A 24,941-nucleotide genomic window follows, 5' to 3' on the forward strand; every position below is an offset into this window, starting at 1 on the left:
AGGTGTGCGTCTCATTGCAAAGAAGCAACAGGATCTTCAATTTACCAGCTACATTTTCCAAGAGAATGATAAGATGGTATTTAAAAAAACAGGTCAGTCATTGTCTAGCACTGCAATCAAACTCTAATTTCACAGTAAAGTTAACCAGTTCCCTATCTTTGCCCCCATTAACACCAGTTCCTCTGTCCTGAGCCTGAACTACTGCCACAAGTCACTGAGCCAAAAAGATGAAATAACTGAAGGCAGTGAACCTTTCAGGAGTTCTTCCAAGAGGATTTCTTCAAGTAACATTAAATCCCTGATAAAGCTCATGAACAATCTTACTAACTATAATCTCCAGTCTCAAAAGCAGCAGCACATTAAAGATCGAAGAGATGATTTAAGGTTTTGGTTTTATTTCTAAAATACTTGAAGGCAGAGTGATGTTCCATTCAGCAGCACCACATTTAGATTCCAAGAGTATTTTAAGTCAAAAATGATTTGATAGTCTTCTGGTCTGTTTTTCTTTTTTTCCCTTTTATTCTAAAGTCTTACTCCTGAACTATCACTTCTGCTCAAAGAAAATTAAGTGTCCTACACAGATTTCTGCATAAGAGAAGTTCACATTTAACTGATACCAATTTCAGTATATTTTAATAGAAGCTTCCAGTAGTATAAGCCGACACTGTTCAAGCCACACATCACTAGGAGAGAAGGAGAGCACTCCGTGTTTTCCAACATCATCCTCTAGGTACATTGCTGCTTTGCCAGAAATTCAAACACTCCAGCCTGAAATAACTCTTCAACACAAGCTTTCAGCCAACTCTGACAAGCCACTAAGTGAAGACTGGAAGGAAGTAATCTCCACAGGGTTTCTACACAGATGCCTCAAACTGACACTAACTGAGGTATATTAATTAATTTCTATTTCTCTCTCTCATTAAGAGCCAAGGGTAAAACCTTTGGCAGAAAGGCACCAAGGTTCCAGTGATCAGTAGATCCAGATCAACGTCCTCTGACTGAGCGAGTCGTAAGAATTCTGTTCCTTCGTGGTTTCATTCAGATAGACATCTTGTATCACTCACAGGGTCTCTTCTTCAGCTCTTCTTCATATCACCCTTTTCTCCCATGAGTATTTATCCGTCAAAACACCCAGCTGCATACGAGTGATGACCACTGAAGTAACTACTGCCATAAGCCACGGAAATGCAGTGTCTGGGCTCTGTTCCTAATGCCACCTGCACAGCAACGGGCGTTTGGATGGGCAGTGTCTGGGCAGGCGGCCAAAGGCTGCCCTGAAGAGCTGTGTAGGAGTGCAGTGGGCTGTCGGCGCTCCCAGCGAGCAGACTGCTGGGCCTGTGGGCCTGCAAGGAGTCACGGTAAGCAGAGCACAAATCTTGCACTGGTGACTGGAACTGGGAAAGCGCAGCTGAATGCTGGGCTAGAGGGTGATAACTGGATTGCTGGAAGAGAACTTGAGTAGTGGCTTGATGGCTCAGATTCCCCACTGCTTCCTGTTCTTGATGTTGAATTCTTACTTGCTTTTTTATGTTACTGGCTTCTTTGATGTCATTCTCATAATATCTGAAAAAAAAAAATATAAGTAAGATTTATCAAAGAGAAGTTCACAGAGCATGTATATATCCCAAAGTCTTCACCAGCCAGGGTACACAATTAGATTTTTGGCCCTAGCTGTATATTGTAATCCTCAGTTGCTTTCACAATTAATTTCGAATTATCCTGCTGCAATCTTCACACACTAACAACAGGTTTATAGATCATTTTGCATCACAAGTATGTTTTTACTGATGGACTGGTTATCTTAGAACCCTAAGTCCACCACACAAATATATTTTGAAATAGTCTGTGTAAGTATTTGCAGAGTATTAAAGTGCATAGCTATAAGGGAATAAGGCAAATTCCTGATAGGTATTAGAAAGAAACATTTTCACTCTTTTGATTATCATGAGAATGATGATGCACTGCAACAAGTTGCCCAGAGAGATTAGAAAGTCTCCATCCTTGGAGATAGTAAAAACTTGACTAGACAACACCCCAAGCAGTCTGATTTAACTTCAGTTAGCCCTGCTTTAAGTAGGAATTTAGAAGATCCACCATCACTCCCAACCCATTTTATTAAACTTTTTTTATTTTCTATTAAGACTGTATGTGCTCACATACCGGACCAGTATTGATGCATCACAGTCATGTCCTTTACCAGAAAAAAAACAAAGAATAGTTCTGAAATGTCTCCCTACTGTATTCTCAAAGCTAGAGATACACTGGTGTCTTGCTGCAGCAAGTATACGGCAGGTACAATGAGAAAACAAAGGGAAGAAAGCTTTCATCAACCATCTGTAAATGCTTTCATCCAATCAGATAGACAATCAGTACAAGAAAACATAATGAACACTAAATTGTGCACTCCATTCTGCACTGCAAATATTGTTAAAAGACAGTATTTAGTAAAGGGACCTGCATTTTTCCCCTTTTATTCCTCTCCCCAAACTGAAGACGTAATATTGTACTATCTTAATTCTAGCTAAGCAATTACAAAAAAGTATCAACATCTTCCTAAGAGCACAAACAGGTTTCTTTCTTTCTGATCTTACATGAGCATCATTTCAATGCATTGGGCAAGATGTTCCCAGGAATAACACGTTAGCAATTCAAGCTGTGTTGTCCAGGCAGGAGAAATCTGCATACAGATACGTGAGGCACATACACAAGCTGCAGCAATCAGAGATGGACGAAAATGGAGGAAAGTGTGATCTACAGAAGAAAAACAACAAGAGCAAGAATTATACTCTTATTAATCACTGCAGTGAGCTTACTACATGGCAAAACAGGACAAAATTAAATGCACACCTTTGTTCCACACATCTTCGAGTATTAACTCGTAACCAGAAAAAGTCTCTCAAAACTGGATGAAGCTTACCTGAAGATCTCTGTACTACTTGTTTGTAACTACTATCAAAGCTTCACTGTATTTTCTTTCATTTCAGAAAAAGCCATGAAATGGACTATGCTGAAATTTGTAGACTGGTCTCAACTTAAAGTTAGGTATTGACAATTACACACATATTTACGTTAGTGTTCAACCTGGCTTATGAAGATGCTTTCACTGCCTCTCACATGGGCAGATATTGGAAGCAATGCTGCAAACCAAATCATTAAAAGCCCCATCACTCTAAATATGTCATGTCTTGCAGCACAGGACCCTCAAAAAAACATCATTAAAAAAAGATTCCTATACTGAACTGCATAATATCATGTCTGTAATTGACAGTACATACTCTGGCAGACCAAAAATTGGGTCCCATTTCTGCCAGTCTCACCAATTAATGTTCTATGCTGAAGAAAAAATTTGATCTCATCTAGAGATTTATGAAAAGAGACAAGAGGTTTATGCACAAGGAAAGGACACCGTACCATTTGCCATCTGAGACAGATGCAGAGAAACCATTCTGCACAGAAATTTTGTGCAATCCATAACATGACAACTTTTAAAGCCTTTATCTCTTTCAGTTTTGCCTTTTGCCAAATGGAAGATCATTCTAGCATAAAACTAAGCCTCTTACCTTGCACTGAGAAATCAAGGAAATAATATGCATATTTCTCCAGAAAATCTTTGATTTTGGTCAGTGAGGTGATTGGCCAGCCATTGTGAAGGTCATTCTCACCAATGGACACATAGAGGTAGTAGTCAATGTAGTGTGCTGGTGTTGGTAGATAGAGGTTCCAGTTGAAATTTTCCAAAAGCAGCATTTCCATTCTAAGCAAGTCTTTCTTGTTCAATACCACATTCACATTGCACATGTATGCCAAGTTATTTAAGTGCTCCAACTTTGGAACTTTATCTTCTTTTTCTTCAAATTTACCTGCCAGAAGAGATGGTTTTCAGATAAGATTTATGAGTGCCCAAAAGCCAAAGAACACTCCCAAAACCAGAAGGTCTAATGATAAAAAGTGCTTTTTAAAGAAGGATGGGACAACAGATGTACAGCAATGCAAGTAGAAAAGATGACAACAGACTGGTCAACATATTCCTATATCTTTTTTATGGTTTGGGGTTTTTTGGGGGTTTTTTTGGTTGGTTGGGGTTTTTTTTATTGTTTGTGTAGTATTGATGCCAAAACCAATATTATAAACTCATTAGGATTACAGATAGTTTTTCTGACAATAACTGGAAGTGGTTTGCTGAAAGGCATTCAGTCAAGTGCCAAGCAAGCAGTATGGGAAAAATATGGCAAGGGAAGATCTAATACTGAGGAAAAACAGCTCCTTTGGATCTGGAAGCTAAATGCACATGCTACAAAAAGGAAGACATTAAAAACCCTTGGGCAACACCACTTTTGCCCTTGCTGCTTCAGAATTTCTTTTTGTTCCTTCCTGTCTTGGAGAACCTTATTAGCTAAGGTCACTGAAAGGTTAGGAGAAATACACTGTAACCAAATGATTAACATAAATAATTCCTATGGGGCTAGGAGAGAGCATACATTTTCAGAGCTAAGATAGCTGAGCAAAGCTGCACCTTTTTCTAAATTTTGTTTACAAGCATATGGAAACAGCAGTAGTCTCTAGAATGACTCAATTTTCACCAGTAGCTACAAAGTGCTGTCATTTTGTACAGAAAAACAGGATCTTACCCTTCTTTCATAAAAAGCATCCAATATCAGATTTGATTCCCAGGATCAGTAATAAAGCAGTGCCACTTTGCTGCAAACTTAAAGTAATTAAGTCTTCCTAAATTCACACTATTGGTTTACAAAGCCAAAAACTACCTGTCTACCAGCCACTCCTTGTTCAAGACCTAGCAACAAACAATCACCAGTAATAAGTTTCCAATACAGCTTAAAGAACATCTCTGCTGCAAAATCCAAACCCATAGCTACTTGGAAGTATTGTAGTTATTTTTCCTCTTTGTTCTTGAGGGCATATATTCCACAATTGATTCTTGCTTCTGTTGTCCTTCCATTGCCTCTGTAAGAGTGCTCCTTCACCAATACAGACCAATTGACAAGATATTAGCAGAGCATTCTCAAATCTAAAAACAATTAAAACAAGTATTGCACTAGAAAATTATTTTAAAAGGAGGATCTTGCTACCCACTTAGGACAACTGTTCCATCCAAAGTGTCTCCAGTGTATTAAAAGCCTGACAATTTTCTGTGCTGTTAGCAGCTTAAGTGTCTTTTTAACACATTTAAAAATGGATTTTCCATCTTTGAGCCTGTTCAGGTATCATAGTTATGAAATGCATTAAAATGTAATATAGAAGCCACCCTACCATGAAAGAGCATAACGATAACAATGAAAACCAAAATTCATCCATCATTTGAAATAGAACAGGAAAGGATTGTGGGCACACTGTCAGTAAAAAAGCCTGTAAAATTCAGGAGTCTGTATACACAGTCATGAATCTCCTTGTCACCTGATTTTAGAACTGTTTAAGAAAAATCAAATTTGAGAGAAAAGTTAGCCCTTTGTTTTGTCCCCACAAGGTGATGTCACAGCCTGATAAGGAATTTAAGGAGTATGCTAGCAGAAGTTGGAGAAACCACTGCATGCCCAGGATACTAAGGATGAGACCTGTCATTCTGACTTCCATAAGTTTAGTCCCTTCTTTCTTCATACTCAACCTTGGAAACTTCAAGAGGTTAGACTATAGTCTGGAGAGCAGACTAGCTGCACAGCAGTGTTGGGAAGGTATCATACCAACAGAGGGCAAAGCTATTTGACTGGATCAAGATAATTTTTCTTTTAAAGTTAAAATTAATTGACAATAGCTAAATTTAGTGATTTAGATTACTAGTTAGTTATTATTTTTCCCCTTCTGCTTTTCAACACACTAATTCATAGCTTTAATGTTAGGTAACAGCAGCCACTGCAGCAAATTGGAGACACCGAGTATAAATGTAGCTAGTTAATTTGAAAAAAGGCTCCAAAACCGAGTTGGGAATGGAGAGAGAGAAATCAACTCAGAAGTTTTGCTTCAAATGAACTAGAATTTGAATATGAGCTATTTTCCAAAGCAATATAAAAGCACCTTGACCACATTCTTTCCCACTTCCACCTTGACCTAAACACTTTGCTTCCAAGTTTATCAAGCACTTCCCACCTATTTTTAAATTGAACCCTGGAGAAGACAGCAGAAGTTAGTTCATTCCATCAGACCGAAGAGATCAGAGGCAAGCTGGGAAAGAACAAGTTTAAGATGTTTTTAAAATGCAGTGGATCCTTTTCCAGTTCCCTAATTTAAAGATATTGGTATATATTATTCCTATTTTTGTTCCTTCAGTTACACCAGAAACTGAGATTCTATGCACAGCATATTTATGCTGAAAGAACCAGGGCTTCCAACACAATTGCTAAAAGAATATTAAAGGCTCAGACAAGACAGTTGTAAGTCTAGTATTAACCAAACAAATAGTACCAATTGGTTTAATCAACATCACTCTTTGGGAAGAAAACCAAAGCTGTTTCAGCTACATTATCACCTGGAGTCTGTAGTTTGAAGTTCATGAGAACTGTGTATGAGTCATTCACAGGCTCTTGAAATGCCGCTATAGACACTTCAAATTAAAAGTTCAGTGTTGTGTTCTGAGCTCCAGTTACTGATAAAACCATTTAGTTGTCACCACTGCCCTCAAAAATAGTTTTGTTTTGAGGTAACAGAATCATAAGCCCTTAAAGCAATGCTTAATTTAAAAAGAATACGGATGCTGCAAATTTTTATACAAGGAAGCCTACTGAGGTCAATAGGATGAATAAAATAAGATGAACGTGTAATGTAGGTTTACATTTGTGACCAACTTTTTTTGTAAAATCTAAATAGATGAGGGCATCCTGGGACATTTCTGAGAGTGTGTGGTATTACTGTAATTAAAGATGCAAAGATTTTCCAAGTTACTTTATATCGTGTTCTATCCTATGCTGAATTCCACAATCAGATGCTCCCCTGGAAAAAAATGAGTGCTTTTTATGCTACACATTCACACTTTTGTTTTGATGAATGAAAGCCAGAGTAAGTCCTGTTGTCAAGGGAAACGGGCTTAAGTTAAAGCGTACATTTCATTAGTGCATTCATCACATCATCAAAACAGCCTACCAATCCATGCCAGCTTTTCACTTGGAAAAACTAAAGGTCTCAGAAGCATCACTGCTATCAAATGTACCCTGAAGAACTGATTCAGGCACTGTAGGAGGCAAGAGTCACTATGCACACCTAGCTACAGCATGCAGCATGCCGGGGCTTGGGTAGGTGATCTTCCTGGGGCTTTGTATGGGTAGCAAAACAAAAGCAGGACATACAGGCAATTTGTTTTACTACATTTTCAGAGTCTTTGAGAAGACCAAGGAACAAAAAGGACTGCCAATTTAAGGAGTCATTAAAGTACTTTTTGTCCCACAAACAATTAAAATCAATCCAAAAGAAGGATAAACCTATCAAGCCCATCTAGCCCAGCATAAAGACCTACATCTGCTTACACAGCTGAAGGGCTACTTTTTTTTATTCTTACATTGTTCCAGAAGGTGGTACAACAGACTTCTAAGATTCTCTCTGATGCCACCCCCAGATACAAACACAGCTTCTAACTGTCTTCTAAGCAAGTCAAGAAAGAGACAGGCTATTTTAGAGATAGTCTGCTTAATTGCTTTTTCTGCAGTGTCTTTCATCTGTCTGTACAATACCTAGCACACATGCAAACCACTTAGCTCAAGGCACCCAAGTTTTTAATGCCTTACTATAGTAAAATTTAATTACTGAAGAAAATATTCCATGTGTTACAGCAACAGGGAAAGAATTAAAAAAATAAATTTAAGACTACAGACTAAATTTTGCACTAATCTATATCCTGGACTGACACCCACTATTATATTTTACTGAAAACAGCTCAGCTGTCTTAGAACAGTTACCTGCTTGTGAAAGTGGGACAATAAATGGAGAATGGATCACAAAGCACAGTCCAATAGAAAAGCTGCCTGAAGTCTCACAACAGCTCCACATAGTCAGTGGGGAATTAGGTGATAAAAGATCACCCATGCTCTAAACTCAGCCCATTCAGTAGACACATCTTTTCTTGCTCTAATTTCTTTTACTGTCCTGAGTTAACTCAACTGCTGAGAATCCACTGGCAGATTAAGGAGCTGGGCAAAATAAAGCCAGGAAAACTACAAGAAGTACGCAAGTACTCTGAAGCAATGCAGCACTGGATGTGCTGAACAGTAAGCTAGCTTTGCTTAAAACAAATTTAAAAAAATATTATCATGTCTCCATAGCAGCAAAACCCTCCTGAGGAAGAGAGGCCATAAGAACTAGAATTGCTGGAACATTCAATGCCACTGAATGGCTGAGAGATGTTGGTTTTACCAGGTCCTGAAGCACCTGCAACTGAAAAGGGTTAGCTCTTCAGGGAAGAGAGGAACAGCTTTTAAGACCCAGCTAGGATTTTACAGCAACAAGCAAAACCTGCACTGCTTTAGCTATACTGATACACCATAACACTACAGCCCCCGTATATCATTTACAAAACTCACAGAAGAAACAGTTGCAGGGATTTAAGGCTTACTGCCCAGGTGCTTGCTCTCTCCCCAGAGTTTACTGCTCCTGCAGCTGGACCATCTGAATGGGTTGTATCAGCACATCTCATGTACTTTGGGGCAACTGGCTTGCACAGCTTTCAGCAGGCAATCTGAGCCAAGTAACACTAAAGCAGATGGAATATCTTTACACAATCCCTTTTTCTAACAAAGCACTTAGGGCTAGAGCACCTTAAAATATCACGAATCATTTTCTGTAATAAATTGCCTGATGATGATGCAGTTCAGAACATTACAACCTGCTGCTGCTCAACAATGCTGCTCTACAAGGGGCTGCCTCCTCAGCTGCCAGGTGAGGCAAACTGAAAGTTCCTCAATTCCGTTCAGGCAAAGTGTTAGTTAAACTAGATCAATCCACTTACTGAGAGCATCAGCCAGCTGATTTTGTCTGGAGAAAATCAGAGCTTACTCAAAGCACTGGGGTGCTTTGGGGGAAAAGGAAAGCAGTAACATTTTCAGTCACTTACCTGTTTGCAAAGTGAGCGTAGCCCACCCATAGCCTGGTGCAGAGAGAACAATCCTGGCTTCTGTGCAGGTGTACTGGTAACTATCCTGCTCTAGATCCAGCTGGCTTGCCTGAAGACCACCAGTCCCAGCTGCCCAGCATTACCTCTCACCAAAAGCCAGCATCTCCCTGACTTAACAGCAATCAACCCAAGCAATCACTAGTCTGCTTCAAGCACAGAACACATGGATTGTCTTGAGCAATTAAAGCCACTGGACTTCACTGATGATCTTGCAGCAGGAACCTATAACCTCTTGTATTACCACAGCTGGACAGTTGTACCTAGTCAAAACATCAATTTTTCCAGCAACTTTTCCTTCCCTCCCCCAGTAGCTTTCAATTCACCTCTAGATTACTGTGAACATCCTTTACCATCCTTTTTCAGAACTGATTCAGAGGAAATAACAACCACTGATGACATCTGTAAACTTCAAAGCTTTTATAGCTGTTCTGAGGAGTTAAACTATCCCCAATTATCACACTGTGCATACATTGCAAAGAAACATACATCTTCTGGCTAGTGGACAACTGGATGATTCGAGGGACACACCCAGCCACTTTCAGCTGCAGCAAGTCCAGGATGAACGCTACTTGGCTGCTAGTGCAATTTGTGGAACAGTATTACCTTCTCACTCCATCTCTTTCACAATTATTAACAAAGCGGGAAGCACTATCATCATCCAGTTTCCCTGTCTGGGGAAACAGATGAGCCAGTCAAAATGCATTTGAGAACACAGCAAGAGAAATTAGCTCCAGCTAACTGAAGGACATCTAGCAAAATGGTATGTTCTCCAGCAAGAGAGCACTGCCTATTTTTCATAGCATCCAACAGCAATGGCAATGTTTGTAGTTAAAGGAAAATAAGAGAGAAGTTTTCATGGTACTTTAGATCCAAAAGAGAAGCAACAAACTTCAAAGCTAAACACAAGTTTATAACAATTTATCTTAGCTTGAAAATTGTCCTCAACTTGCATTTAGCTTAGAAGTTTGTTTCTTCCATTTCAAAAATTGTGGGTTTAAAAGCTTCTCTATTATGCCCCTCCATCCCCAAGAAAACCCACACTTACAGTAACTAGTGGGAATAAGTAATCTTGCCTCTAACTACACCTCACCTTCCTTGTGGTCTGCACCCTACCCTTAATATCTTACTCTTTTCTAAGCAAGCAATCAGGAAGAAAACATAGTTTTCTTCAGAATACATTTTTAACAATTATTGAAAGACAGTCTGCATTAAACATTCATCTGATATGTAAACACCACAACTAGTTAAAAAAAAAAGACTACTTTTTTGCTCCCTACATTAGAGGTACATACATTTCTAAAAGTACAAGTGTCTTGCAACACAGCCTGAAGAGCACTTTTGCCGCAATCCTCTGCTGCAAAACTATGCAACTTCCTACAGCAACGCTTTGCAGGAAGTTCCAATTACTACATTTGCAGTAACAGTCAAGAGACAAGTTTTATTACTCTTTGCTACAATGAGAACTTTCAAGGTGACTTCAGGTTGATACTTCTGACTTACTCAGAATCTTTTACTACAAAAGATTAAAAAAATATATAGTACAAGTTTTCTTCCATTTCATATAATTTTGAAAGTAAACTAAACACAGGAATTCCCACTTACTGTAAAGTGGCTTTTCCTGACTTGACTTGCATCACTTTGAAGTACATGTACCAAAAAAAAATATCGTTATTGCACATTAGGATGGCCCAGACAGTAAACAGAGCTTACTATGCTCCCAAAACTCTCCAAACTGAGCCCTAGCATTTTAAACCTTATCTATACAATTTAATTAGACATTTTATGCAAAACTGCTTTGGTTCAGCTTTCAATGTTCTGTTTCTATATCTTGGTAGGAAAGCTGCCTTCACAGTAATAGGCCTTTTCCCCTTCCTGTCAGGGATGATTTAATTCCAAATCAGGATGTATACATGCTATTGCATTGCTGTAATCTTAATTTTAGAAGGATTCTCACACTCATTAGCTCAATAGACTTAGGCTTGCTCTTAAGCAAATTGCCTTTCTTTTTTTTAAACAGGCAGAAGTTGCAAGACATTTCCCTCTAGTGCTATCATAGGACAGTTTGTGAACTTCCTTTTGCTTCACAGTTGCAAAGAGGTAGCCCAAAGTTGCATTTTACTTCAGTCATTTACATAAGGAAAATCTTGAAAGCCTTTTCACTTCTTTTTAAATACTAGAGGCTACAGAAGTCAGCAGTCCAGCTCTCCTAATGTCATACAGTGAGCCTCTGCCCAAGATCTTACCAGTATACCAACTCTGACAGTTCATAGAGTGGTTTGGGTTGGAAAGGACCTTAAAGATCATCTAGTTCCACCCCCCTGCCATGGGCAGGGACACCTTCCACTAGCCCAGGTTGCTCACAGCCCCGTCCAACCTGGCCTTGAACCCTTCCAGGGAGGGGGCAGCCACAGCTTCTCTGGGCAACCTGTGCCAGTGTCTCACCACCTCACAGTAAAGAATTTCTTCCTTATATCTAATCTAAATCTACCCTCTTTCAGTTTAAAACCGTTACCCACTCTCCTACCCCTACGCCCCCTGATCAAGAGTCCCTCCCCAGCTTTCCTGTAGCCCCTTTAAGTACTGGAAGGCTGTTATAAGGTCTCCCCAGAGCCTTCTTTCTTCTCCAGCTGAACAACCCCAACTCTCTCAGCCTGTCCTCATAAGGGAGGTGCTCCAGCCCCTGATCATCTTCATGGCCTCCTCTGGCCCCGCTCGAGCAGATCTGTGTTCTTCTGATGTTGGGGCCCCAGAGCTGGACACAGCACTGCAGGGGGGGTCTCACGAGAGTGGAGTAGAGGGGGAGAATCCCCTCCCTCGACCTGCTGGCCATGTTTCTCTTGATGCAGCTGGCAAACTGTATTTATACAAAGTTTGAGGGTACAGTTTTCATCCTATCTGCATAGCACTGGAAATGTGAACTATAGCTATAACTTCTTCCTCTAAATCCGAATGAGAAGTTATTAGAAGAATTGTTGAAGCATCAATTTTATGCTGGGGAAAAACGGAGGAGGAGTATAATTGAATGTGTCAGATTTATCTAAAGAAAATGCTATTCTCTTTTCCTGAAGGTAACGTTCATCCATGCAATTGGGAAAATAATAAAAAACCCAGACCCAAAAAAACTAGCCATGCTGTAAGGCATCTTGCAGTTATGAGGCTACCCAAAAAAAGAAAAAGAGATGGTCTGAAAGCTGAAGGAGTACACCTCTGAGCAGGCATCAGTCTCCAGGCTACCTGAACCTGGTATTTCAGTTCAATGTGTTCAAAATTAAGGGCACAGTTTCCTAACGATTTACAAATCAGCCCTAGCCCCTCTCCCCTCCATTGCACCAGCCGGAAGCTCATCTGACCCCTCAGAAAAATACCTCTCTGGTAAATAAAGAAAACACTTCCTCAGATGGGATAGTTTTCTGCCAATCTACTGCTCTGAAGGATCTCACCAAAAGTTCAGGTCAGCAGAACTACAATATCCAAGAGCCACTCAGGCTGCCATAAGACTGCACCTACAGCAACGAGTTACATTTTTCTTTGTTCCAATTTTAATATCGGCCTTTTTTGCAACATGGACCAGTAACTGCTCCACATAATTCACCATCTTCTCTGGAGTCGATAGACAGCAGTGCTTGAATACACTAAGTGTATGGGGTTTTTTGTTATTATTTTACAATTATCTCTGCAGATTAAGCTCTCCAGAACACAATCAGCAAGAAAAAGCAGTAACAATCCCATTGGGGTAATGGCATTGGGGTAAACGTATAGCGTCACCTTCTTTCCTCAATAGCTTCTGGCTTGCCTGAGTGTTTTTTACCTTAACTGATATGACTACTTGCACTTTTCAGCTATTAACGCTAGAGTTTGCATAACTTTTGTTGTCCACAATAGTGCACTGCTCTGCACGGCTCCCATACAGCAAGATAATTTCTCTGTAACCTAGACACAGATTTCATAAGTCTGCAGGGGTAGACTGCAATTTCTTGAGGCACCACAGTCTCACTCTCCTCCGTTTGCACAGCACTGGCTGCAGAGAAGTTTTGGAGAAAGCACTAATGACAAATGTTCAAGCTCATTTGCTAAATGGGTGCCAATATGGAAACTTTAATACTACACAGCAATGCCTAGCTATTTGATAGGAGCCCAGAACAAGCGATATGCATTCCAGCATCATCAGCACATCCATTAAGTGCCTCAAGAAGCCAATTTTCTTTTAGCCCCTACATAAGTAACCTCTGATTTGCAAGGAATTGATTATGCCCAGTGATCACAACAGAGACACAGGTTGTCCAAGGATGGATCTCCAGGAGAGGCTGCACATTACAGAGGTATCATTCCCTACTATCAACTCTTCCTTGGAACTAACATCTCCCAGTCTTGCCACTTCCTTCCCACCCCATCAACCCCTGATCTTCGTTGTTCCCTTCCGCTGACCCTGTTTTAGCTGCCAAAACTTCTTCTGCACATTAACACCAGCACACAGATGTGTAGTGCAAGCTACTCAGTTGAGCAGCATTTACGGACTGCTTTATGCCTTGACTTGGACTTCGTTACGCCTTACCTTAAGTAGGTAGAAGCTGTTAACACAGAGAAAACAGCACATGATATATAAGGAAAACAACCATTTGCTCAGAAAAAAAGCCTTAATAGACAGCAGCCAACTTACTTGCTAGGAGAAGACAGGCAAATGAAGTGATGTGCAGTTGCTTGACAGTGATATCATAGCGATCCATAAAGAGGTCCAATAAATAGATAGCAAGATGCCGGGCCATAGGGCAGAGATTGCAGTGGTTGCTGAGGACAGTCAAAAGATCAATGAAGTATCGGCGCATCCCAATCTGTGGTGAATGGGCCTTATACATAGGCAACTTAAGTTCCTATGGAAAAAAAAAAAAAAAAAGAGGGAGGAAAGAGAGGTACTGAAACAAATGCCATTTCAGTGTCTGGAATCCCAAACCAACACCCACCACCTGCTATAGCAAAGGCTTAGCACTATGATTGACACAGAAATCAGGGCTGCATTACTGCATGTTTTGACAGTCACTTAACCTATAATACTTCTGCCATCCACACACTTTCCTCAAGCATCAAACACTGTAAAATACAGTTTGACCCAGCAACAACTTGCTGTTGCTTTCTACAGAACACCAAACTTCCTGGCCATGAAAGTTGTTCCTAAAGGACTCCTTTTTAATTTTGTTCACCCAGATTGGACTGCTAAGTAAGGTTTTAACAGTTTCATAGGCCAGAAGGGCAAGATAAGTTTCTCCGATATTGCCCTTTCCTCAGTTGCCCAAGTTACCACATCCTGTGCCAAAAAAAATGCATGGGTCTTTAGAATAAATAACATCTATCTAACATTAAAAAAAATAAATCACATGGTACATGGCTGTAGCAAGCAACAATACACATTAGCAAGAAAAAGAACACAGGAGAGTGATTAGACTTTTCCAGTTATTTTCCAGCACATTCCAGCATTTTCTGTAGTAACCTATTTCAGCATTATAAAAGCTAATTATGGAACTGACAGACTGTATTTCACATGTAATATACAAATTTTAAAGGGAGAATTATATGGTTTTGGTCTACCTATGCTAGATCTTCACTTGCAAGGGTTTTTACACACAAGTTTGTAGCCACTATGCAAAAACTAGGTTAAAGGAAGGAGTGAAGATCCTTGGGAATACCCACAACACTTTCACTTAAAAGTTGACACTTTCTCACTTTAGATACTGTCATACACTAATGCAGTTACCATGGCCAGACCTGAATTAAAATGGGCTGAATACATGTTGATAGGCATGGATTAGAAAAATACTGTTTCAGCAAGGTATCTCTCTCAGTAATTCATCAGGGTAATACGTCATTTTTCTATGACATATATTTGAAAATAAATTAGAAGTAGTACACTGCTGCAAGATAGACGTGTTTTATAGTGCGATACAAAGCAGTACATAGCAGTTAATTCTACTAAATAAATCGGGACTCTTTTTTTTAAAAAAAAGTGTTCAGAATAAAGATCTGCACTGACTTCCCCATTTACAGAAGAGGCACCACCTTGCACAGCCGGCACAGTGGCTGCCCACGCTCCTTTCATCCCCTGGAAGGAGACATTCCACGATGAGGTTCAAGTTATCAGGAAAAAATAGCTACACAATCAGGCTCAGAGGGGAGCACATAACTGGAATCCAGGGAGGCTCCAGAACGAGAAGCAGCTTACAAAGACAGCAAGCCGAGCACTGTTATGGATGATTGCTTCCCAGGCCTTTTTAAAGAAAGTCAGTGAAAAAACACATTCCGGACTGAACAGACACATGCTGTGGACAGGCAAACAGCCCTTTGAAACCTGGGACAGCCTTCACTGGGGGATTATAAAGAAATCGCCCACCAGTAACAATTTATAAAGCAGGGAGACAATGGAACATGTTTCCCCCCCCCCATTGTTTTATACCCAGAAAACCCCCATAAATTTGATTTTTTGATTGCCTTACGTACAGAGATTTCAATCCATCAGTACAACTGACATACACAGGTTCAGAGCAGGAATTCATAGCATACCCACAACATGAATGTTCTGGCAGAAATGGTTTCAAGCTCGGTGCTTACATCAGTTAAAATAACTACATTTTAAAAAGATATGTCTATATGAAGCTCAAGCTATCATAAGCTCAGGTGGCAAGTTTATCTCTGAAATATTTTGTTCTTCTAGATGACTGGTAGGATCTTCAGGTTTTATTTTTTGAAATGTCCTTCCTGTTTTGACAGCTATGTCTCAGCAGAGTATACTATATACTGAGGTCAGCATACATATTTAATGTGAAATTTGCTTTTTAGATCATAACAACAAATGCAAGAAATAAACAATAACTCCAGTTATACATCTAGTCAAAAAATTTGACATGTCTAAATGTTACAGTTCAGTGGGCAAGCATTAGAGGCTCAGAATGAAAGCAGAGATCCAGAGATTTGCATGCAAACCTCAGATGCTCAGAAGCCAGAACTACCCATACTCAGCCCACTGCGCTAGAAAATTCAAAGACCAGTCAAAGCACTGAATTTAAGCCAAGAGGATTATTCTTGTACTGGTTTAACACAGCCATTCACTCTCCTGTAAGACATCGGCTTTTTTTATATATATATATTTATTTATTTTTTGAAAATCGATTACTAGTAAAGGGCATAAGCGAAGGGCATTCTCATCTTATTCACCAAAAAACCCCACGTGGGCTTCCGTATAACAAGACTTGACAGCACAGACAAGGTTCAACTTCAGGATTAATGTTAGGAGGAACAGAGCCACGAGCTGTGGTTTCTTACAAGATCAAGTTCCTAGGTATTAATTGATCCAGGGTAATTATCCGTGTACAGGCAAGAGCCTTGCCCTACACCACATAGCATGAGGCAGCTAATAAGTAGCTCAACAGGACTGCTTTTACACTGACAAATCCGTCTTAAATGATGAGATTTTCTTTTAAAGGAAAGGGAGTGGTACATAGTGTAACAATGCAAGAGCTAAATAGCAGGCTTACAGTTATCAACAGGGCTGTGGGTATGCACCCCTTTCCATTAACCCCCCACAGGGTTCTTCAGCATAAGTTCATTAAGAAAAAAAATTACTCCTCTGAATTCAAAAAAATGCGTTTGCTGCTTTGGTGATAGTGATGCAGGATCAGCAAATACAATTCTATGGAAAAAACTGAACTTTGGGGGATCGAGAATAAAAGAAATCGTTTCCACTGCTTAATTTTTTCCTCTTATCTCCAGTAAAGCAACAGAGAAGAAACTGGGAGTCCTGATGTCTGCTGGAATTGCCCTTTCATATGCTGCTTCTGTTTATCTTTGACCTGTTCATCTGTATCTACTTCAACAACTTTGCTTTGGGCTACTGAGCAATTGCCACATTGAAATGCTAAAAGCAGCAGCACATAAGAGGCTCACAGGTGTCTTAGAAAATACTTAACAAGCTTTGCTCAACATATTGATCAGTGTCTCTCCACAAAAAGCCTCCAGAAAGTCAGAGCGCAGCATTTAAAGGGATCAGCACTTATTCTCAAAACCCGCAAAGTAAGGCTGGGACTGAGTGTCAGCGTTAAGGGTGAAGACAATTTTTAAGCTGCCACCTACTACCAGCTTCAAGACCTGACCTTCCAAAAGAGGAGAACCTGTGCAAACCTTTTTAAGTGGTGTTATAGACGACAAATCTTCCTCAGCAATCACATCTGAAAGACAGCCAGGCTCCAGACATAAGCCATTCACTCACTGCAGACACAGCTCGTCACCAGTAACCTGAGCACTTCAGCTGGCACCATTCACTACCTGAGCTCAGGAGACAAGATTTCATCTGGTTTGGATGGTTTTGTAACTGGGCTGAGCATACGCACTTCAGAATCCATCCCTAAAGGAGCCGCCAGGCAACAAGACTTAGTTAAAGCTTCTGAGCAGCCACATGAAAGTTCGGCTTTCACTGGCCACTGGAACTAAATCAGCCAAACAGGGATTGGAGAGGAAGACAATGTAACAGGCTCACTTCCTCCAGCCGCCTTAAAGCAGCAGCTGGTATAGGTCTGTCTGCCCAGTCCAGCACTTACCTTCATCAGAGTACCACATCAGATGGTTTGGTGTTCAACATGGCAAGAAATTCCACCCATGCTTTTTTTTTCTGTCCAATTTCTTTTCAGTAAAACTGTTCTCCCACTGATACAAAGCCAGTAATGAACTGACAAGCAGTCAGGAGAAAAAAGTTATCAGTAGAAAAGTTAGCAAGTGATGTGACATTATGGTAATAAGTCACACTAATAATGATCTGTTCTCGGAATAAAAATGGAATTCATCAAGGTATTTTAGAACAACTCACAGGCTTTTTGACAAGGAAAATGAAACGCTGTAACAAATACGCCTGGGGTTCTGAAATTCAGGGAGATGTTAGCTGCATCTGGTTTTCTACCATGTCAGAGCACTTGGACTTCAGTCAGGGTCTGTTCTGTGCCACAGGTCAAACATGCCGCATCCCCTGTCCCCCTGCAGCAGCTCCAGTGTTTCCTCCTGCTCTCAGCATCAGCCGCTGCACCCCCCATGCAGAGCCAGGTAACTCACCTTCCCTTTTCTGGAGCAAAATGAAACACCTAAACCAGAGCTACTCAGGAACAGTAAAGCCTATGAAAGTCTAGAAACAGCTGTTGTAATACTCCCCTACAGAAACACAGGCTTCATTTACTACTGTGAACTTCATCCTTCCCTCATTATCATTCTTTTTTAATCTTATTATCTACTTCTGTTTCTGGATATGTAAATAGAATCCAGCATGCTGCCCCTGCTACCACATCTCACAGATGTTCAACACTGATCTTAACCCAAAATCTGAAAAAAAAGGTTCCAGGTGATGAACAAAGATACTCAGTGAAGTATAACTTAAATTTCAACAAGTTCTCCATGATTCTCATTAATCCAGGGGAAAATTATATAAACACAAAAGACACAACTTGTGTGGTGTCAATATAAGGTGTCAATAAAGCCTACCAAGTATTTAAGTTAGAAAACTAGTAAAAACCATAGTGACTTTGGCAATCATTTAGCTATGTTGCATGTTCCGGAAAAACAGCACGTACGTGACCTCCACTGGATTCTTAAGAATGCCTATAGTAAGAATAACAGATACTGCAAAGTTGTTGGCATTAGAACAGGAAAAAAAATGCCTGTGGATGAAAAATAAAGGGAAAGCTTATCTAGCAGGCTATTAACAGTTGTTCTTTGAAAGAGACAAACTCCTTCCTGTTTTGTGTTCTAACCAAAGAGTTTTTCCAGCTGTGGAAGAAAGATGACAAATTGATCTCTTAGCTTTTAGTGTTTTCTCATGTGTGGTGCAGTAATTATATCTAACTCCTCTATAACACATTATTTATGCAGACAAGATGATCACATACAAAGAAAAATGTAGACTGTACATATTTTTTTTAATAGGAGCTTGAAAATTCAGAGCACTCGGCATGCTTCTTTGCAGTAGACTATGTAGCATGCTACCAATTTAAGGCTGCTACTAACATCATGCTATTCTCTTCCACCCTCCAGAAACTGTCCTTCTGCCTCTGCACAGACTGCAGCACTATGCCTTCCAGTAACAAAAATCACTCACAAAACTTGCTGGTAAGTGTTTCTATGCTTAGGCAGCTGACTGCAGTTTAATTAATTGCTCAGGAAGGTTACGAGTTAGTGTTTGTGGACAGTCTGATAGCAGAGCACAGCTGATGGAGATTAGTAAAACCTAAATGCAAGTTGGCCATGCAAACACAAAGGGGAGGGCAAAGATAACTGACAGGGCAGCGCTCTGGGTATGGCCAGCAGCATGTGTCTTCTCATAGAGTAGAAATCCGTGGTGAAACTCTGAAACAGCCACACTCATTTTGTCTGCAAGCACAAGCCACACAACACAGAGAGGCCAGTGATTATACCTGTTAGAAGATAGAGCAATAAGGGACAGACTAGGATTCACTGCATCATCTCTTACCCCTCTTTTCAGCCCTGCCATAACCATATCTCTTAGAGTCCTGAAAGTTAAAATATTTCCAATTATTTAAGCAACCTTCAGCTGTTTTAGACAAGACAATCAGATTTTAGGAGAACTGCCAGTCTTGCACAGCGTCTGGATTCAGTATGTAGGAGTAAGAGACGAACCTGACAGAATCATGTTTCAAAAAGTATGTCTGACAGTTCCTCTCATTATTTCCAGTGAAATTTTAAAATCCAGGGATTTTCTAATAGGAAGGGTACATGGGCAATATATCCTTTATTTTTCCCCTCATTCAACAGTGACCAATCAGGTAGACTGAGACACAGCTTAAACATACTCTTTACACTGCCTAGATCAGTGCTGCCAGCAGCTACCCTTACTGATTTACAATATATTCCACTGATGCGAGAATAAAACACTATAAATTAGGATTTTCTTCTGTGTTACCACTGTTTCTGCACACTCAGAAGGAGCGGCAAATTCAAGTCCGAGTCCCACAAAGAATGAGAACTCCGGCCACGTAAAACAGAACCTCTAGTTCCAACCTACTCAATGGCTTTGGCTTACAGAGTGTTGTTTCACTTACTCTTTCAAAGACCCTTCAAAAGTTTTCCCCCCTTTACCTAGATTAAAGGCCATCTCAGACTACTTCTGTGCTCTTCATGCATCTTCCCTACTACCCACTTCTGTCTATCAAAACATCTACAGATGTTTTTTGAGCTTTCTTGAGATTTGAGCTTGGTGTAGACACTTAAGTTTCAGGCATACTACTGAGATGTCACACAAAAAACCTGTGGTGGACCACAACAGTATTTCAACTCTACGTAAAAACTTTTTTGTGCTTTAATCCACTCCACCTTTCAACATTCTCACAACAGTCCCAGGCATTTGAAATTTGCGGGAAAGTCGAACTAGTATTCTGCTTGAAAATTCATTACTTCACATGTTCCACTGTGGTATTTTATCAAGCATTTCATTAAGTCCTTCTTACACACTTCAAAGTATTCAGAAGTTCAGTGACTAATCTGAGAAGGATCAGAGGAAGGAGTGCGAAAATTGAAGTTCCAACTTTAAGGAAAAAAAGAAGAGTGATCATGAATAACCATGTACTTTATTAGGACACCTGTTCCTTTCAGCTTCATACACATGCTACCATCTAGAACATAAGCAAATTGCAGCCAGCAAGCAGTAATGCTATTGTTGCTGATTTCCAAAAGCTAGGATTTTTTGTGTTTGCTGTTAAGTGAACAGATTATGCTTTTGTTGCTGGGCTGCAGTCTTGAATAAAAAACTGCTATTAATATACCTCAATACTTGTTACACCTACTTTCTTCCACAGCTGATTCAAACTGGAAGGGTCCAACAGAATGAAAGGTTAAAGTTTTATCCTCTCTGTTAAATGAAATGGAAAAGAACACAAAACCTTTCGCATCTCTACAGGTATCCAGGACCCCCGAAGTTCTCATCCAGCTTTTGTTTTAAAAACAAAACGCAGCAGCAGCACTTACACAACACCCTAACGCCTTCCCTCTGTTCAGAGTGCAAGTGTCTAGTCTGCACCAGTCTGCATTTCAGGCTGTGCCAGGCTGATCTGAACATATCAAGCTTACCATTTAATTAATGAAGCATTGAAGGAATGACCAGTTTTTAAAGCAACAAGGACAAGAGCAGACTTACAGGCTAAAAGATAAAACAGTACCTGTTACCTCAAGGCTTTCATGCTACCTGATGCTGGTATGTCATCTATGGTCAAGTAAACCAGATGCTTTGGCAAAACTACAGAAAACATGGGGACATACACTGGGTGCAGGGAACATGTTGTGTTTTTATTGAAGTTTTTACTGAACAAAGTTAGTAACAGGGTCCTGCACTACTTCTAACAGGATGAGTTGAAACTTCAAGAAATGCATTTATGATGACAGTATTCAAAGACCAGTGAAGAAAAGGGCCCCTCATAACAAACCCTGTATGGATTACACTCCTGCTTCAGAGACTGCAGTCAAACTGACACCATGGGCAGAGCTGAGGGAAATGTTGCACGTCAAAATAGAATGAAACACATGGTGGTGGTAAACAGCACTTCCTCATTAAGATCTTTAAATCAAGAGGAGATGGGAGACAGGTATGGAGGAGCTTTCACCTAGAAGAAATCACTCAGACATTTTTACCACTTAAGAGCAAAGGACTGTTTACTTTCAGCAGAAAGAGGATTGGCTCTCCTCACCTGACAGTAATTTGGACAGCCTTTAAAAAGATCAAGTTACAGTTATCAACCTTTTAAATTCACAAGCAACAAGTCCTGTAAAATTTGGCCCTGCTCTGAGAAGCTATGCAAAAGATAAATAAAAAGGGAAATGCAGGCAGATCTAGTAATTCTCATTAATTGCAGGAAATGAACATATCCTGGAAGGAAACAGCCCCACATAAGCACAAAAAGACATAGCAAACACACATCACTTATTTCTGGGACACTCAGACTGCCTCCTGAGGCAAAGTATTTCCTCAACTTTAAACAACAAACAAGGAAGCACCCCAACACTGCCTTGTTACTCAGCTTTCCTCATTTGTGGAGTATTCAGGGCTACCAAAGCAGGCAGAAGAGCTCTGCGCAGATGTTGCAGGAGTCCCACATCCATTCTGAGAGGTCTCTGGTTTTTGCCATGGAAGGCGCCTGCCTGGCACAACCAGAACCTTTCCATCAGCAGTAACGCAGGGCCATTGTAGAAGCAGCTGAAGTACCAGAAAATATCAATGCATACACACAGCACTTTTCTGGTTCGGTGTGTGTTAGATTCTTCTAGTACAAACAAACACAGCATGCTCCAACTTTTATTTTCTTTCCTGGGTCAGTCTTGCAACAGGTTTAATGTTCTGGCCTAATCCAGGGGAATACTTCAACCTTTCATTTAAAGTCTAAGGATGTGTGTAGCACTTTTGGAATTTAAGTGTTTCGCTCCACTAGGTCAGCACGCTCAATAACTAACACAATACTGTCCTGCTAAGCTGAACACTACATCCCAATAATCACAGCACAGATATTTTACTAGTCAGACAATTCAGGGGCTATTAATTTCCTCCGCATTGAGCTGGAGCCTTGGGAAGTCACAAAGCCTCACAGCATCTTTCAGCTCTCTCTGAATTAGAAGCCAGGTATACCACACACATTCAGTATCTGCTGTCATGCAGAACATATCCATCAGATACAGCACTCAACATCTGTCACAAAGGACACCAACTTTCAATGAGGTTAAGACAAACTCCCAAATCCAACTGGGGGGATGGGAGGGATGGCATAACATTTTTTCCAGTTGTTAACATAAAACCTGGGTAGTTTTAGAGTAGGCATATATCTCCTATATTCGTGTCTAAATTATTTTGGGAAAGTATTTCTAATGATCCTTCAGTTGTTTTAGGAAAAGAGTTATTTAAAATGGACATTTTATTCCTCACCTTAAAGCCAGACTTTAAGCGTGTTCTTCAAAAGAAGTAGGATAGCCTGCAATATGCACTTCAACCTCCTGGACAAGCATCTTTAAGTAACTTTCCTGTCAGATTCACATGCTAAAACTACGACCTGTTTATTCTCACCCAAGACCAGAGACACACACTGTCCCAGACCAGAACTCCTCAGCAAGTATCTTAAACCAGAGAGGTCATTTTGGCTTGAGGGTACCATTGCCCAGACATCCTGTATTTCAGTATTAACATGCCAATACACTAATAATGCACTAACACTCTAGTGGGGATGCCACTGTCGAAGCTTATTTTGTTCTATGCAATGGCCATAGGCATCCCTAAAACTGGTCCATGCTCATAAAACTGACTTCAGTACCTCAAAACTGCTTATCTTCCCAAACTTTGCTGAGGAATCCTTTTGAGAAGCTCCACAACACTCCAGGGTAAATTCTGATACTTCAGACATCAAAAAAGCAAGCCTTAGCAATATACTTGAGTTGTTTGTGCTGAACATTTCTTAGAAAAAAAAAATTTTAAAAATCACAGAAAGTGAAACAAAGACGTTTGGGGGGCTGTGATTATTTTTGTTCAATATACTTGCACTCTGAATTCTCATGTAGAACTTCCTTCAAAAAGAAAATTAATCCTTACAAGGTGGGCAGAATTAGGATTAAAATTGTCCAAGCAGGAGTTGTAGACCTTCCTCAAAGCAGAAGCAGCAGAGCAGCCCAGAGACCCTTCTCCCTCTTTGCAGGTTCTCTGAATTCAAACAATTCTTGTCATTTCAGCTGGCCTAGGTTAGTAGCCATACCCACAGAAGAAGTTTTAGCAATCCAGAGTTATCAGATGCATCCAGAAAGCAGGCCAAAGAATGAAATCGTTGATTAAAAAGTAGTGGGTAAACAAACAAACAAAAAAATCAAAGCTTTCCCCCACCTTTGAACACCCTGTCAACGGGATTCAGTTATTCCTGCCTCGGCTGGAGAACGCGAGAACAAGCCAGCCCCCTCGCAGAGACCTGATAACAATTAACTCACCTGACATAATTTATAGCAAAACGCCTGTAAAAAAACCGAAGGGAACAGAACGTCCAAAGCATTAACTTTGCTAGCCATAGCTTTAGTGACTTAAAAGCTGTGTCAAGTGCAGGTAGGCAGCGCTCGCTGAGGGCACGCTCTCACGTTACCCAGCGAACTGCATCTAGAGCTTCTCCGAAGCTGGGAAACGTGAAAAGTAACCGAACAGCCTTAGTTCTACCTGCTCTCCTACAAGCCCACCGGCTTATCAAACAGCTATTTGCTTATTGCAGGACATTTTACTGGTTTTCCAATCCGCGTGTAAACGATACACTAACTTCTAGAAAAGCCATTACAAGCCGCAGTCTGCCGGGGAACAGCATCCTACCTTTTACCCGAACTTCAGCATTTATCTATTGTGAAAGCAGCAATACTATTTCTCCAAATCCTACGATACGCTTTTTTTTTTTTTTTTTTTCAGGTCAACATCAGCATCCTCTCAGCGTTTAATACAGCGAGTCATCAACGCCCCGGCTGAGTTAAAGCTACCGAAAAGTCGCGGGCAGATATTTGTAGGTAGTAGTTTCACGGGTTTGGTTTTGACTAAGTCTCGATCAGAAAGCAGAGTAGAAGGAAGAGCTCTGTGCAAACCCGAGTCTCCCGACGCCCAGCCCGGGCAGCCCTTCCCCCGGGGGCCGCGGAGGGGGGAGGGAAAGGAACAAAGTGGGACCCAACCTTCGTCCTCAGGGTCTGATGGATGTCTGCTGCCAGCTCCCCTTTCCACCACTGCTCCTCCATCCTTTCTCTTCCCACCCAGACAAAGGTTTGGAGGAGACGGGCCGGCACTGCGGGGAGGGAGAACAAA

General features: G+C 40.6%; 1 protein-coding gene across 1 annotated transcript; it reads right to left on the minus strand.

The window, feature by feature from the left end:
- Window positions 1-732: 732 nt before the first annotated feature.
- On the minus strand, window positions 733-24,874 carry CCNJL (cyclin J like). Its single transcript, XM_074838595.1, has 5 exons — window positions 24,812-24,874; window positions 13,767-13,977; window positions 3,561-3,860; window positions 2,592-2,751; window positions 733-1,563 (listed from the first exon to the last, which is right to left on the minus strand). The coding sequence occupies exons 1-5, from the start codon at window positions 24,872-24,874 to the stop codon at window positions 1,116-1,118; spliced, it is 1,182 nt and encodes a 393-aa protein (XP_074694696.1). The 3' UTR covers window positions 733-1,115.
- Between the last annotated feature and the right edge of the window lie 67 nt (window positions 24,875-24,941).

The sequence above is a fragment of the Strix aluco genome, chromosome 13, assembly GCF_031877795.1.
Source record: "Strix aluco isolate bStrAlu1 chromosome 13, bStrAlu1.hap1, whole genome shotgun sequence".
NCBI lineage: Eukaryota > Metazoa > Chordata > Aves > Strigiformes > Strigidae > Strix > Strix aluco.